General features: G+C 42.8%; 2 protein-coding genes across 3 annotated transcripts; one reads left to right on the forward strand and one right to left on the reverse strand.

Moving 5' to 3' along the window:
- The first annotated feature begins 115 nt into the window (after nt 1-115).
- Nucleotides 116-5,390, forward strand: endog (endonuclease G). Its single transcript, XM_014470985.2, has 6 exons — nt 116-1,022; nt 3,634-3,827; nt 3,902-4,043; nt 4,368-4,477; nt 4,550-4,631; nt 4,705-5,390. Exons 1-6 carry the CDS (start codon nt 843-845, stop codon nt 4,900-4,902), a joined length of 906 nt encoding a protein of 301 aa, XP_014326471.1. The 5' UTR covers nt 116-842; the 3' UTR covers nt 4,903-5,390.
- On the reverse strand, nt 5,297-9,890 carry ttf1 (transcription termination factor 1). Of its 2 annotated transcripts, XM_023343808.1 has the most exons (11): nt 9,831-9,890; nt 8,468-9,116; nt 8,132-8,256; nt 7,859-8,044; nt 7,707-7,785; nt 7,513-7,637; nt 7,246-7,435; nt 7,068-7,160; nt 6,874-6,939; nt 6,611-6,696; nt 5,297-5,626 (listed from the first exon to the last, which is right to left on the reverse strand). In XM_023343808.1, the coding sequence occupies exons 2-11, from the start codon at nt 9,109-9,111 to the stop codon at nt 5,460-5,462; spliced, it is 1,761 nt and encodes a 586-aa protein (XP_023199576.1). In that variant the 5' UTR covers nt 9,112-9,116; nt 9,831-9,890; the 3' UTR covers nt 5,297-5,459. The 2 variants fall into 2 exon arrangements, 1 of the variants encoding a protein (XP_023199576.1); XR_002753590.1 differs by lacking the exon at nt 5,297-5,626 and having other exon boundaries at nt 6,680-6,696; nt 7,052-7,160.
- Nucleotides 9,891-15,854: the final 5,964 nt, after the last annotated feature.

A 15,854-nucleotide genomic window follows, 5' to 3' on the forward strand; every position in this document is an offset into this window, starting at 1 on the left:
TTAATATGAACTGAAAGCGGATTCCCGTGCAGAATTGCGGAGACCAGCGCCGCCTCACCGCGACCTGACTTATTGGATTAGAAAGGGAGAAAATAAAAAATAATTATGAAAAAAAAAAAAAAAAAGTACAGTAGCGTAAGTAGCCGAAAGAACAGCGGTAACAGAGTAGCGTCCTCCCTCATCCCGTCCTTCTCGCTCTCAGCGACTCCAGGAAGTCTGAGGTTCCAGGGTCGGCCATGGCGCTGGAACCTAAGACCGACCCTGGGTTCGGCCATAGGTTCCAGCAGGACGTTGTATATTTTTCATTGAGCTCCACACGTTTTTCAACCGAGGTAATTTTCTTTTTGATATCTTTAATTTTTTCTAGCCAGTGGCGGAAAAACTGACTATGCAGTGTATGCAACGCATCGGGGCGCTGCACTAGAGGGGGCGCAAAACATGTGGGGATTTTTTTCTAGTCAGCATTTTATGTACTTAACAGCTGTTTGTGTATGAAATGATCAACTACAACCCTCACTATTCTTTCTAAATCCATCGTTGCCAGGTTCTGATTTAAGTCGCATTTATCATCCAAAGTTCAGTTCCAAACTTTTGTGGCTTCTTCACCTGAGAACGAACTGCATATAAACCGGCTCCACCTGCTCACTGCGCTGGTGGAGAAATGATGCGAACCCAACCAGTGACGTCAGACCAGACACCGGAAGTGACCTTGTTTGCAAGCGCAACCTTCAAACCAGCCTTCCTGGACCCAAAGGTTGAGTTTCTGGTCCAAAACTAAACTCCGGATCAGTACAACAAGGACGCGGCTGCCGGGGGTTCGGATCAGCTGATCCACCGGAACCATGAAGCTACTGGGCCGAACCGGAACCGCCTTGTTGGTCGGAGCGGGACTCGGAGCCGCAGTGAGCCACCGGCTGAGCTACAGAAGCCGAATTGAGGAGGAGCAACAAGCCGGTCTATTGGGGTGGGTTCCGGTCCTCCCGGTACCGGAGAATTTGACCGTCCGGGCATCCGAACTCGCCGTGAGTGAACCGCTGTGTCTGTGCGAGCCTCAGGTTTGGTTCTGGACTTTCTCATAACCAGGTTCCGACCCATTTATCAAGAACCTTTGGGTTAAGCCTGAGATCTGAATCAGAACTACTTTAAATCCTCCCGATCCATTTATCAGCTCCTCGGAACCACTAGCAGTTTAATCGGGTTGAGCTTCGTAGTTTCTTAATAAACAAACTTATCTGATCAAATAAACATGACAGATTGATCAATACTTTATATCATAAAATAAACTTCAGTTTGAAAAACTAAAGAGAATTATATACCTCTGAATATGTGCAGTGATATTAAAATATTTAGATTAATTGCAAATGTTAAAATTATTCAAATAATTCGCCTGCTGAGTCATTCTTCATTGACAATATTTTTAAATTAATAAAATGCTCTTGTTCCTTCAAAATAAAAGCACTAAATGTAATAACTTTAGCCGCCAGAAGGGGGCAGAACGGACTCCGTAGAAAAATCAATTATCCGAATATTTTGTCTCATTTTCAGACTCCATTCAATCCCCTGAACTGGGCAGGAATCAGATATTTATTTATCCCTTTTAATTATTTGCTCTGATGTAAAACCAAGAAAAATGTCGTCTTGTGCAACTGGAAAAATTAAGTTTTTGGTTAATGTAATTTTGATGATGTCATTTCCATCCGTAAAAGTTAGATTTTCTTTCACCATTAATCTTCCAGCTTTGAGTCCAGATAGGATCTGATTTTTTGGCAGAAATCTTTATTGGTCAGCTGTTATTCATAAAGATGCTATAAAAATAAATTTCCTGATTGTTAGTAAAGCTGCATGGATTATCAAGAACGACCTGCTGATGAAACGTTTTAGCATTAAAATCATAACAGTAAACTTTCACTATATGATAAATTAAGAAACCAGAGTTTCTGCTGTTAAGTGAATTTAACTAGTTCAACTTTAAAAGCCATTAACAATAAAGTCAAGAACATCGTCTCCAACTTTTTTCCATTCTCTTTACTATAATTGTGATATTTATCTTTCCTAAATAAAATTATTTTTATTTCCAGTTTTACCTGTTGGACATAAAGAACTTTAGCATAAATTTAATATATTCTTCCATAAACAGCTAAGTGTCTTTGCAACAATCTGTTTAAAATCATTTGTTTTCAGTTCTTCATCTTGTTACTACGGTAACATGTGGTTCTGATCCAGAGCAGGTTAGATTCCTGGATTCATTCAGGAAAAAAGTCTCTAAACATCTAGAGTCCAACTGAACCTGGAAGGGTCAGGGTTAAGTATCGCTAAGCTAACTCTGGGTTAAGTATCGCTAAGCTAACTCTGGGTTAAGTATCGCTAAGCTAACTCTGGGTTAAGTTAACCTAAGCTAACTCTGGGTTAAGTATCGCTAAGCTAACTCTGGGTTAAGTATCGCTAAGATAACTCTGGGTTAAGTTAACCTAAGCTAACTCTGGGTTAAGTATCGCTAAGCTAACTCTGGGTTAAGTATCGCTAAGCTAACTCTGGGTTAAGTATCGCTAAGATAACTCTGGGTTAAGTTAACCTAAGCTAACTCTGGGTTAAGTATCGCTAAGCTAACTCTGGGTTAAGTATCGCTAAGCTAACTCTGGGTTAAGTATCGCTAAGATAACTCTGGGTTAAGTTAACCTAAGCTAACTCTGGGTTAAGTATCGCTAAGATAACTCTGGGTTAAGTTAACCTAAGCTAACTCTGGGTTAAGTATCGCTAAGCTAACTCTGGGTTAAGTATCGCTAAGCTAACTCTGGGTTAAGTATCGCTAAGATAACTCTGGGTTAAGTTAACCTAAGCTAACTCTGGGTTAAGTATCGCTAAGCTAACTCTGGGTTAAGTATCGCTAAGATAACTCTGGGTTAAGTATCGCTAAGCTAACTCTGGGTTAAGTATCGCTAAGCTAACTCTGGGTTAAGTATCGCTAAGATAACTCTGGGTTAAGTATCGCTAAGCTAACTCTGGGTTAAGTATCGCTAAGCTAACTCTGGGTTAAGTATCGCTAAGATAACTCTGGGTTAAGTATCGCTAAGATAACTCTGGGTTAAGTTAACCTAAGCTAACTCTGGGTTGAGTATCGCTAAGATAACTCTGGGTTAAGTATTGCTAAGATAACTCTGGGTTAAGTATCGCTAAGATAACTCTGGGTTAAGTATCGCTAAGATAACTCTGGGTTAAGTATCGCTAAGCTAACTCTGGGTTAAGTATCGCTAAGATAACTCTGGGTTAAGTATCGCTAAGCTAACTCTGGGTTAAGTATCGCTAAGCTAACTCTGGGTTAAGTATCGCTAAGATAACTCTGGGTTAAGTATCGCTAAGCTAACTCTGGGTTAAGTATCGCTAAGCTAACTCTGGGTTAAGTATCGCTAAGATAACTCTGGGTTAAGTATCGCTAAGATAACTCTGGGTTAAGTTAACCTAAGCAGTCCACTCTGACAGAACCAGAACCCGCTCCAGATGGCCTCAGCTGGTCCTGCTGCTCTTTAGCTGTAGTTGATCCGTGAGGGTGGGTTGTCGGAGTCGGTTCGGAACCAGAATCGGTTCGATGGTTCTGGCACCACCATCCCACTGACTGGTTTGTTTGGTTGAGTCCAGGTGAGTCCAGGTAACTCTGGAGCTGTGATGAAGTATGGCTTCCCCTCACTGGCCAACGTCCGGTCCAGAGAGTCCTACGTCACGTCGTACGATCCTCGCACACGCACGGCATCCTGGGTAATTGAGAGGCTAAACCCCGCCTCCCTGACAGGTCCGTCAGACAGGAAGCGCTGTGAGTTCAAAGAGGACGACAGGTGAGTAGAAGTTGTGCAGACAGGTGAGTCGGGTGGCTGGATGGAGTTTAATCTGCAACGCGTTTTATCGGCAGCGTCCACGTCTTCCACAGAGCCACGAACGCAGACTACAGGGGGAGTGGCTTCGACAGGGGTCACCTGGCGGCTGCAGCCAATCACAAGTGGAGTCAAAAGGCCATGGAGGACACCTTCTACTTGAGCAATGTGGCTCCACAGGTAAAACACACCTTACTCAGGTTACTGGATGTGTACAGGTAGACCACCGAGGACCAATCAGGCAATCAGGACACAGGAAGGACGACGTCCTACGGGGTCAATATGATCAATAATCTAATCAATAACCAATGGGAAAGCAGGTTGGAGAACAGCACAGGATTCACCTGCCCAGGTGTCTGTGGTTCCATTCTCGCACTGAGCAGGTTCTGACCCAGAATGAACCAATCACATCGTCTCATTTTGTCTCAGCCTTGCATTTAGGTCCCGCCCACCCGAGCCTCTGATTCGTCGGATCGAATTCATTTTCTCCACCTGCTTCTGCAGAACCCTCACCTGAACCAGAACACCTGGAACAACCTGGAGAAGCTCTGCCGCTCTCTGACCAAACACTACCTCAACGTCTACGTGTGCACTGGCCCACTCTACCTGCCCAGGTAAACTGGCCTCTACCTGTTCTTTTGTGGTTAGGGGGCGGAGCTTAGACTCCAGGCGTGATTCTTTTTCAGGCAGGAAGACGATGGGAAGCTCTACGTCAGGTACCAGGTGATTGGACGGAACCACGTTGCCGTGCCGACTCACTTCTTCAAGGTAGGAGTGGACCGTGTGATGATGTCATCAATTACCTGCCTGTGTTCTGAGCCCACCTGGCCCCGATCTCCAGGTGCTGATTCTGGAGCAGGCGAACGGCCAGGGGGTGGAGCTTCGCTCCTACGTCTTTCCCAACCAGCCGGTGGACGACAAGCTTCCTCTGGAGCGTTTCCTGGTTTCCATAGAAACCATCGAGCGAGCGTCGGGACTGCTGTTCGTCCCGAACATCATGAAGCGGACAAGCAGCCTGCAGGCCATCAGCGACAAGTGAACTACCGCTCCCACAATGCCCTGCTGCAGGCTGTGGGGTCGCCATGGGGACGCATCGTCATTTCCTGCAGTTTTCATGTTTTTCATTAAAGGCAGCTGATCTGAAGGCGTTTCTGATTAATTCATGATGATTTAGTGCAGGGGAGTCAAACTCCAGGCCTCCAGTCGCTGTGCTGCAGCTACAAAACACTGGAATGAAACGGCTTCATTACCTCAGTTCTCCAGAGCCTTACTGACCTAATTATTCTACTCAGGTGTGGTGCAGAGGAGGCTGATCTAAAAGTGTGAGGGCCGCGGGCCTCCAGGACTGGAGTTTGACTCCTGTGATTTAGTGGAAGTAAAGGGTTAGAGGCGCTGCCTGCTAGTTAGGAGGGATAATAACGCTCAGTCAGCTCAGCTGTGAAACTGATTTCATTTAAAACACAAAGTGACAAAACAGTCAAATCTGGTCAATATATGCAGGATTTCAAAATAAAAGCATCCAACAGTCCACTTCCTGTCCATGATTGCAGCCAATCCCACTCTCAGACAGGGCGGGGCTTGTCAAACAATCAGAGGTCAGATGTCGTCCATCTTGCCGTCGTCTTCCAGGTCCGAGTTAAAGATGTCCGACAGCTGGTACCTGTCCTGGCTGCAGCGCTCCTGTAGCTCCGCCCTCCTGTCCAAGGACCTCAGCCGCTTCTGCAGGACAGGAACCACTCGGTGGTACAGGAAGTCGATGATCTCTAAGGTCGGAGGCGAAGGGAATATGTCAGAACGTCCTTCCTGTTGGACGGAACCTCTGCAAAGCACACCTGTGTACATACCGACCCCCTTGACTCTGACACCTCAAAGAAAGTCCTTCAGAGGAAAGGTGGGCTACACCTTTCCTCTACTTTTCTTACCACTAGCTCTTTTGAACGTTTAACTCTTCGTTTTCCTCATCCCGGTTGCAAAGCACTAAAACGTCCAGTTGGTTTGGCATCGTCCACCACAGCCTCAGCTTAGTTTTTAGATCAGATTCAAGATTTTTATCTGATTTAGTGTTAAATCAGATAAAAATCTTGATCTTGCCCTCTATAATGACAAAATCATTACAAAGGGTACTTTAAAATTCACAATACTGAGGGGCATAGCCTGAACGCAGCCTGCGGTGCTAGCTTAGCCTGAACGCAGCCTGCCGTGCTAGCTTAGCCTGAACGCAGCCTGCCGTGCTAGCTTAGCCTGAACGCAGCCTGCCGTGCTAGCTTAGCCTGAACGCAGCCTGCCGTGCTAGCTTAGCCTGAACGCAGCCTGCCGTGCTAGCTTAGCCTGAACGCAGCCTGCCGTGCTAGCTTAGCCTGAACGCAGCCTGCCGTGCTAGCTTAGCCTGAACGCAGCCTGCCGTGCTAGCTTAGGCTACGTTGGCTTCATGAATAGTCTGCAGTCCTTCCCTCTCTGCTTTGTGTCGACGTGTGAAGGATAACAGAACTTCCCATAACTGTCTGATGGTTTTTAATGAGTTTTTTTTAACAGTTATTACAAACCAGAAAGAAAATCTCTTCTTAGCTCTTAATCAGACGGCACTGTAAAAACCTTCAGTAGTGTTTAATAACTAGGATCCAATTAGAAAGTCTGTATGATTGGACTTTTAAAGAGAAATGTTTACATTGTTCCACAGTGGGATGAATAGAAATCAATATTGATCAATAGAAACCAGTAAAAATCAATAAAAATCAGGCATGACTCACCTCCAAATGACAACGAGTGGAAATGTGGAACTTTATGTTGTTTAAGTCTGTTGAACATTCGCTGGACGCTCCATGGGGTCACATCACTGCAAGCAGTACTACAGTCAGTACCACCAACTACTACAGTCAGTACCACCAACTACTACAGTCAGTACCACCAACTACTACAGTCAGTACCACCAACTACTACAGTCAGTACCACAAACTACTACAGTTGGCAGAAAGACTCTCAGCCTCTCCAGCTGTTTGACCTTTGACCTCACCCCACAGCTGCAGCGACCTCCTCCCAGTTGACATCAGCGATGTCGTCCACCGACGTGTCGTACAACCTGAGAGAGATGGGCGGAGTCAGAGTCCGACGGTTGGAGCATTTAAACTGCTGATGTCAGCAGCTTCATTCTTATGACGTCATCAGAGCCATTTTGGTTTGTGACCTCTGACCTTACGGTGACCTTACGTGCTGATGAGGCGGATTTTGGCTTCATAACCCTCAGCTCCTCTGTTGAAGACGTTTCCGTAAAACGTCATGCGATGATCCAGGATGAAGAACCTGCAATATAGAGAGTCCAATTACGAGGCCGACTGGACCTGTAGTTCAGAACCAGAACCAGAACCAGGACCCAATGCGAACCGACCACTTGCCGCGGCACTGGATCCAGGACCGGGTCTCGACCTCCTGGCTGATCTCCCTCCATGGAAGACTTTGGCTCAGCTGGTTTCGGCTCAAACCGGATCCGTCGGGACCGGCCCGGTTCTCCAGCCGCTCCCTGACCGCCTGCTTCAGCCGCCGTTCCTCCTCGGCGGTCCAGACGCCGTGACCCACACCTGGAGACCGAAAGGAGGTCAGGTGATTGGCTAGGGAGGCCAGAGAGGGCGGCGCGGGGTCAGAGGTCACATCCTACCGAGTGCAGCGAAGCGTTTCTGCAGCGAGTAGACGCTGCGTTCCATCTTCTGTGAAATCAGCTTCCAGTTGTTGCCATAGAGATTATGAAACCGGATCAGCGCCGCCAGCTCCTCCTCGGAGAACCTGTTGCACAGATTTTCAGAACGGGTTCTACAGCGAGCCCACCGCGGGTCCCACGGAACCGCGGCTCACCTGCCCATGTGGTTCTTCTCATCAAACATCTTCAAGGCCCGAAGGTAGACCTGGTGACACGGCCGGGGGATCCCATCCGCTGGAGGGGCAGAGGTTAAAGGTCAAACACCGGGCCGCCGCCCTGCCGGTCAGACGGTGGAACGGACTCCTACCGATCCGCTCCATGAAGCCGTGCTGCTTCTTCAGCTTCCTGATGGCCGCCTGCTCCTCCACGAACCTCTGAGGGAACAGAAGCTTCTCCACAGAACCGATCCCGGTCAGAACCAGGAAGTCCGAAATGTTCTCCCTGATCTGCTGGTTCTCCTGCACAGAGAACCGACCCGAACGGGCCAGAACACCTGGAGGACAACAAAGAGAGAGACATGAAGGAGAACATGGAAACTTGGAGTCCAAAGACCAGAACCCGTCTGGTCCAGAACCGGTACCTTGCTGTCTGAACTTCCTGAAGCGATGGAGGTCACTTCTCAAAATCTTCTTGATCTGGTTCATGCATTTCCTCCTGATGTGGGGCAGAAAGTCCTGGAGCTCCTGGACCAGGGCCCAGTCCACCCTAGAACCAGAACCAGAACCAATTACCTCTGGAACCAAGGCCCAGTCCACTCTGGAACCAGAACCAGAACCAGTTGCCTGCACTGTTTGAACCAGAGCTGGAAAGCCAAGCAGAACCGATGTTGGTGAAGCCCGACCCAGAACTGGTTCTGCCTGGTTTAGTTGGACCAGAACCGGTCCTGAGTTAGTAGAGAAGAAGCACTGATACTCACCCTTCTTCTGGGCTGCTGCTCAGATCTCCTCGCTCCGTTTTCTTCTGTGGTTTTGCGTTCTTCTTCTTCGTGTCTTCCTGAGTTGAGCCCGTCCCGCTGCTGCTCTTCTTCTTCTTCTCCTTCTTGTTGCCGAGGTTTGTTGGCTCAGCCTCTAGAGCTTCCTCTTGGCCTGGAGAGATTGTTGCTATGGCGATGCACATGTGGTCTTCATCTTCCTGCTGTGATGCCATCATCTTCTTTTTCTTCTTCTTGTGGTCATGTGTTGGTCCATCAGGAGGAAGGCAGATGATTTCTTCTTCTCTCCCTTCTGTCTTCTTCTTCTTCTGAGTGTTGAGGTCAACAGCAGCAGGAAATTCCTCCCCGAGTCTCTTCTTCTTCTTCGACTTCTTCTTCTTCTTGTCTTCTTCCTGCATCAGTTCAGCAGTGGGAGGAAGAACGATCTCCTCTTCCTCACCTGTGACTCTCTTCTTCTTTGCCTTCGTCTGGAGCTGCTCCTCTTCCTCAGGAGGGTTGAGATGTTCCAGCTGACCTGCTGACCTTCTCCTCTTCCTCCTCTGACCTTCAGTCACTTCATCCACATGATGAAGGCTCAGCTCCTCCTCCTCCCTGCTTTTCCTCCTCCGGGATCGACCTGGCGCCGCCATGATGCCTGGGATCAGAGGTCACAAGATCAGCGCCTGAACAGGCGGTACCATCCAGAACCAAGCGGGCGAATCACGTGACTGGTTGAGGAACTGGTTCTGCTGCCGTTTCACCGGAACATATTCTTGGTTCAGGATCTTATTGCGTTTGCAGTTTATTTGTGACGGACCCAAATTTTCCTTGATTGACAACATTTTGATTTCTCCTAATAAATAGTTTCACAGTAAAAATAAACCTCCGCCTGTAAAGTCAACAAGCCACACAGTGGATCCGGTGTTGTAACTTCTACAGTTTTAAAAGGACCAGGGTCCAAATCAAGCTGAAGCCTGACCTGACCGGTACCGAGGCCTGAGTCCTGCAGAAACTTCTACAAACCTGCTGCTGCGTTTCTGGCCTCAGAGAAACTGAGGAAAGTTCCAGTTTTTAATAAATGTGATTTTTGATTCTCAGTTTTCTGATTCACCGCCAGGCTTCATGTTGTTTCCACGTTGCTCATTTTATCCACAATATGTCGCAGTAGAAAAAACGAAGCATCGAACCGTTCGGTGCTTCATGAAGCTTCATCTCGACATCACAACTGACCGTAAATTACGGGTTAAAACTGGGTTCAAGCGGACCGGAACCAGAACAACAGAACCGGGTCCGTGTTACCAGCTGATCACCCATCGACGATATGAAATTGAAGTAGGTCAAAGACCATAGACTTAAAGTTTAAACTCACCGACTGAAAACACTCCGCGCTCCACGCTGCTGCGGCTTGTTTACTTCCCGAATGAGCTCCGCGCATGCGCGAAGAGCCTTTAAGCGTCATGACGTTCGGCGGCGTCATTTTTAGTCAGCTTCCATCAACGGTAGAAACAAAACCAATGACTGCCAGAAGTTTAATAAATCTGTGTTGGAGGTTTGGTCAAAACATGAATTATGAATAATTTGTCACAGATTATCATGTAAATCAGTTAATATTTGGTTCATCTGTCCAGATTATGGTATTAAAATCTCCTCAGAGGATTTTAACATCAAGAAATGAGAGAAAATGTATTATTTTTTTCTGCTATGGTTAAAAATAACTGCTTATGTTTTTACAATTATAGTCACTGATAATTAAATCAACCATTCAGAGTTTAATCCAGCAGCTTGTCCTCTTAGTGTCCCTGTAATTAATCTGCTCTCTAAAACTGCTACACCTGAATTGTTACCACAGATAACTTTAATCCAAAGCAGCAGCTTCTGAAGGGTAGGGTTTCCTGAATAAAATAATAATCGTTACTTTTGTTACAGCAGTATAAAAATACAGCTTTTCTTTTGGGTTGGTTCTTGGCATCAACGGAAAGAATAGAAATAGAGATGAGGACAAAACCTGCGACAGACTGGCGACCTGTCCAAAATCATTTCAGCAGCAAGGCATTTCAAAGGCTTTACATCATATCAAACACAGAAACACGAAGAAACAGAATCAACAATCAGACCATGACATTAATTCAGGTTCCATTAATAAATTTGTAATTTATTATATTTCAAATACAATTCTAAACAGGTGGGTTTTTTTGTTTTTTCAAAAATATCTTTATTAGAATTTTAGTGGTTTAAACAAACAACTTGATCAGTATGCAAATTGTGGCAACAACAGTAGTAGTATTACTGTTCAAGTCAAAATAAAATACAAACAAAAAAGTAAAACAAAATGTCTCATAATCCTGGTTCCAATACAACCATCACATATTTTACATATTGTCTTTATATTGAGGTTTTAACAGTGTAATAAAATTGTCTTTGGGAACTGCAGTTAACTTGTTCTTGTACCGTCTTCTGACATGTTCAGATCCTTGAACATCTCCTTAATGAAGGGATCAGATGAACTCAAATAAATCCTGTTTTCCCTTTAATATATATAATTTTTTCCAGAGAGATAACATCTGCTGCAGCCGTTGGTTTATGGTCGGTCCATGAGTCTTTTTCCAAACATTGATATTCATCTTTTCGCATTAAGTAAACTTAAGTTTATAAATGTCCGTTCATTTTTAGTATAATGATGTTTTTCAGGGTACAGTCCAAACACAAACAGCTTTGGCTCAAGAATTATTTGTTTGGAAATGATTTTCTCAATTACATATTTTACCTCTTTCCAAAACAGTGTAATTATCGTCCATGCAGTGAACCAGAGTTCCTCTGTCCTCTGTGCATGTTGGACAAACATCAGGAATCTCCCTGTTGTACCTATTAAGGTCCAGTGTTATTATATAAACCCACATTAACCATTTGAACTGCATCATTTTAGGAGACGTGTTGATAGAGCTGCTGTTTGCCAATCTTCCTCAGAAAACTCTAGCAGTAAATCTGCTTTCCAAGCCTTAAGTCTATCATGAGATCCTTCAGATAGATGTAACATTACTGACTGATAAAACTCTGATATGATTCCTTTCTTCAAACTGTCCTTAACATTTTTTCTAAAGGTGACTTGCCAGGTTTTGTCAACTCATCATTTTGATTTGTTCTTATGAAGTTTCTGAGTTGGAGATATTTAAAGAAATGTTTCCTATCTAGGTGAAATTTATGCTGCAGATCCTGGAAGCTCATTAGTTTGTCTGAGTCTGGTTCATAAAGACTCTGAATCATTTGGAGTCCTTTGTTTTTCCATACTTTAAATATTAAATCAGCTCTACCAGGTACAAACATCGGTTACCCCACACTGGACTGAACAGCGACAAACAATTTGGTTCATGTAATTATTTCTTACATCTCTCCATACTATTATATTCTTAAGAAATGGATTTTTAGTATGTTTCAGAAGCTTTGATATTGAATTTGAATATAAATATGAAGGCAGAGTCCATTTTAAATCCTGAGTCTCCATGTCAGTCCAACGTGGAGAATGATTACTGTAATAAAACATCATAGACCTAAACTGCACAGAATAGTAATACCAGAGAAACTTTGGGCACTTCAAGCCTCCTGGGTCATAAGGAGGTACAGTAAAGACAAACGGAGTCTGGACTTCCTGTTGTTCCATAAAAACATAACATCTTCTTCTTTATTTGTGAAAATAATTCAGGAGCAACATTCTGAAATATATAGAGTAACTTTGGCAATATGTTCATTTTTATTATATTTATTCTTCCAATCATAGATATTGGTAGTGGCATCCATCTTTCAAATGAATTATCTACTTCATTCAATATGAGTTTATAATTGGTCGCAGCAACCTGTTGAAGATCTGAAGAGATGTTTACCCCTAAATATTTAAATTCATGAACTATTTTAAACTGTAAATCATCAGAGGATGGGCTAATTCTTTCATTAATAGAATACAAGACTTGTTTTTGTTTATTTTGTATCCAGATATCTGACTAAATAATTGAATTATTTCCATAATCATTTGTATTGATGGACTTCATTTTGACATGAATAAGGTCACATGGTCTGTGAACCAGGAAATCCTGTTCTGCAGGTCCAGCAGTGATTCCATGAGATGAAGGTCTGAGCGAATCTGTCTGCAGCCTCTACTGACCTTTATGGGCTTAGATATGTTTCTGTTTGTTATTATTTCAGCTGAGGGATTATTGGATAATATTTTAACCCATTTTACAAAATTGTTTCCACAATTGAAAAAGATATTCCCAGTGAACCCAATTGAACGCCTTCTCGCCGTCTAATGGTAAAACAGCAGTCTGAGGTATTTTTATTAAAATGAATTATGTTTAATACTCGCCTCACCTTATGAAAACCTTGCCTCCCCAAAATAAACCCGTTTTGATCTCGGTTAATTGTATTTGGTAAAACCTTTTGTAAGCGTCGCCATAGCAACTTAGAGATTATTTTCAGATCAGAATTTAGCAAACTAATCGGCCTAAAGTTGTTATATTTATTTGGAGATCTGCCTGGCTTTGGCAAAAGGATAATCATGGCAGCGTTTACTGAGGGGGGGAAATAATTTGAATGAAAAATGTCTTTAAACATGTCTAATAATGGGGTCAAACGTTTGTCTTTAAAGGTTTTATATAAATCTGTTGGAAGGCCGTCTGGTCCTGCTCTTTTCCCTGATTTCAGATTATCGTCAGTGGCAAACTCGAACTCTTCTTTTGTCATTTCTAGATTCAAGTTGTCCTGGTCTTCCTCTGAGAATTTAGGTATATTTAAATTATTTAAAAATTGATTTATGTTTTCTAATTTTATGCTTATTTTGCTTTATACGATTCTTCATAGTAGTTCTTAAAAGCTGCATTAATTTCTTGGGGGTCTTGCAGGGTTAGTTCATTTGATATAACAGATGTGATTGGTTGTTTAGTTTCTAACTGGTTTAGTTGCCATGCCAGTAACTTGCTCGCTTTGTTGCCTTGTTCATAAAATGTTTGCCTGAGTCGCAAAAGACTTGATGCAGCTTTTGAATCTGAATATTGATCATATTCTGCTCTCAAAATCAATAATTCCTTTTCTAGCTGTGGGTCATTTCCCTTGTTTACTTTAGCTTGGATTACTTTTATTTTATTTTCCAACTGTATTCTAGTTTTTCAGTTTGTTTTAGACCCTGTATAACTAATAATATGTCCTCTAAGGAAGGCCTTAAATGCTTCCCATTTTATACTTGCTGTTGTTTCTATAGTATTAATTTGGATCAATTTGTATTCCTAAATATTTCACAAAGTTTTCGTCTTGTAACCATTTATGTTGAATTTGCCATCTCGGCGGGTCTCTCTTTAATTTATCATCTTTATAAACCAAACAACGCGGAGATGATCTGAAATTACAATATTGTCATAGTAGCAATCTTGAATTTAAACTGCAACTCTGTAGAAATTAAAAAAGAGTCTGTTCTGGAGTGGGTTTTAAAAGTACTTGAGTAGCAGGAATATGTTTTATTAGCTGGTTTTCTCTCTCCAAACATCCAGTAACTTCAGCTCCTTCATCATTCTATGAACTGCAGCTCTACAGTTGTTATGCGACTGGTTGATCTATCCATGCTTGGATTTAATGCACAATTAAATCCCCCCCCCCCATTATGTGTGATCATTTAATGTTGACAGGGTGAGGAATAAATCATTGTAAAAATGACTGTCATCCACATTAGGTCTATATATTAGTTAAAATGAGAGTTTCTGACATTAGGGAGCCTTGGAGTATTAGGTACCTTCCTCTTTTATCTTTAATAATGTTTTTAATTTGCAGTGGCACCGATTCATGTATTAGAGTCATAACGTTGCGTCAGCCGCTCCACTCCCCAGAGTTTCAGGAAGCCTGATCATGAACTGAATTGGTTTGAAGTGGTTTTGAATGGAGCCTCCAGCAGTTCGTCCTCCATTGCTGTTAATTAATGTCTCCTGTGCGTCAGATTCACAGGCGTACCAGAAACACAACACAAAGGTTCCGGCTCCAGACTTTAGTTTGTAAAAACAGAAACTGTGTCCATATTTTTTCAAATCTATGAACCTGATTAATAATCAATTAGTTCCAGTCCTACTTTGGTGAAATAAGCTGAGCTGAATTTTCCAGGACAAGACGACCCGGTTCTGTCTGAATTCACTTCATTCAGTCGTCTGAACACTCAATAGGAAAAACACATGAACAATAAAATCAGACTGCAGTTTGTTATTTCATTACTTTGGTTGAATTTTGATAAACTGCCTTGTTAAGCCTTAAATCAAAACTGCTGCATTGCTTTGATAGACTTAAGCTTTTTTTGTTAAGGTAGCAAATATGTAATGATATTTCTCTTTCTAACTGTTATGTTAATGAGAAGAGTTTGAAACGGGAGCAGCTGAGCGCTACAACTAGCCGACGGGTCAGTGTGTGGGAGCCGGGAGCAGAGACAGAAAAACAGAAATGTCTGATTTGATTTCTTACCATCTTCAACATAGAGCCTCTAAAACCACACACACAAAAATCTGGATATTTTTCTATAAAAACTCTGGTGCTTTGAGCGTTAAGTTGAAGTTCTGATTCTTCCCAGATCCTCATTATTTCTACCTACTTATAGATTCTCAGCCATCCAGGACGGAAAAACCACAAAAGATTTAAACATAAAGCAACTTAGCAAGTTAGAACTTAAATAATACAAAACTTGTATTGAGAGCCACTGCAATAAATCAATATTTATTAGGAATTTTATCAAGTGGAGTAACTCATTAACACTTTTTATTTATAGCCTTACATTTTCAGAAAGGTGTAGCAGAGATGATATCAGTGCCACTGAACCAAACTCATCTAAACATTTCAATCAAACTCAATAGTTTGTTTACTGTTTCTGATGAGAAGTCAGATCATTTAAACCCACAAACATGAAGCAACATGATTAAAACAATTATTGGTCCATAAAACGGTCAGAGCTGAGGAACCGTGGAAACACTGCAGGCATGAATATGTCAGAGGGAGAAACATTAATGAATATAAAAGTTTAGCATTGGACTAACTTATTTTTTTGTTTTGGGATCTTACAGTTTGTTTTCACTCATTTCTGTCAGATTTATTTATTTAGCACTTTAAAAACCAGGTTTGAAACGGCTTTAATAAAAATGATAACACAATAGAATAAGTTGATGAAAAGAGAAATAATTATAAGTAAATAAAATCAAAATAAAAGTTACGGTACCAACCAACAAATAAAAATAAGTTTTAAAATGATCCAGATTGATCCAGAGAAAAGGAGCAGCGGAGAAAACCCGACTTCCTCCGAGTCCAAAACAGTGTAACCACCAGAACCAGTTCCTGCTGTGAGACCAGAGAGGAACCAGGATCTGCATGCAGGTGTGTGTGA

Source organism: Xiphophorus maculatus, chromosome 12, assembly GCF_002775205.1.
Source record: "Xiphophorus maculatus strain JP 163 A chromosome 12, X_maculatus-5.0-male, whole genome shotgun sequence".
NCBI classification, from domain to species: domain Eukaryota; kingdom Metazoa; phylum Chordata; class Actinopteri; order Cyprinodontiformes; family Poeciliidae; genus Xiphophorus; species Xiphophorus maculatus.

Bases quoted from the DNA above. Each gene is read 5' to 3' on its own strand.
- endog (XM_014470985.2), top strand. From the start codon at position 843: ATGAAGCTACTGGGCCGAACCGGAACCGCCTTGTTGGTCGGAGCGGGA. The intron at 1,023-3,633 runs GTGAGTGAACCG...GGTTGAGTCCAG, and splicing joins TCCGGGCATCCGAACTCGCC to GTGAGTCCAGGTAACTCTGG. The intron at 4,478-4,549 runs GTAAACTGGCCT...ATTCTTTTTCAG, and splicing joins GGCCCACTCTACCTGCCCAG to GCAGGAAGACGATGGGAAGC.
- ttf1 (XM_023343808.1), bottom strand. From the start codon at position 9,111: ATGGCGGCGCCAGGTCGATCCCGGAGGAGGAAAAGCAGGGAGGAGGAG. The intron at 8,045-8,131 runs GTACCGGTTCTG...GTTGTCCTCCAG, and splicing joins CAGGAAGTTCAGACAGCAAG to GTGTTCTGGCCCGTTCGGGT. The intron at 7,161-7,245 runs GTCGGTTCGCAT...TCTATATTGCAG, and splicing joins ATCCAGTGCCGCGGCAAGTG to GTTCTTCATCCTGGATCATC.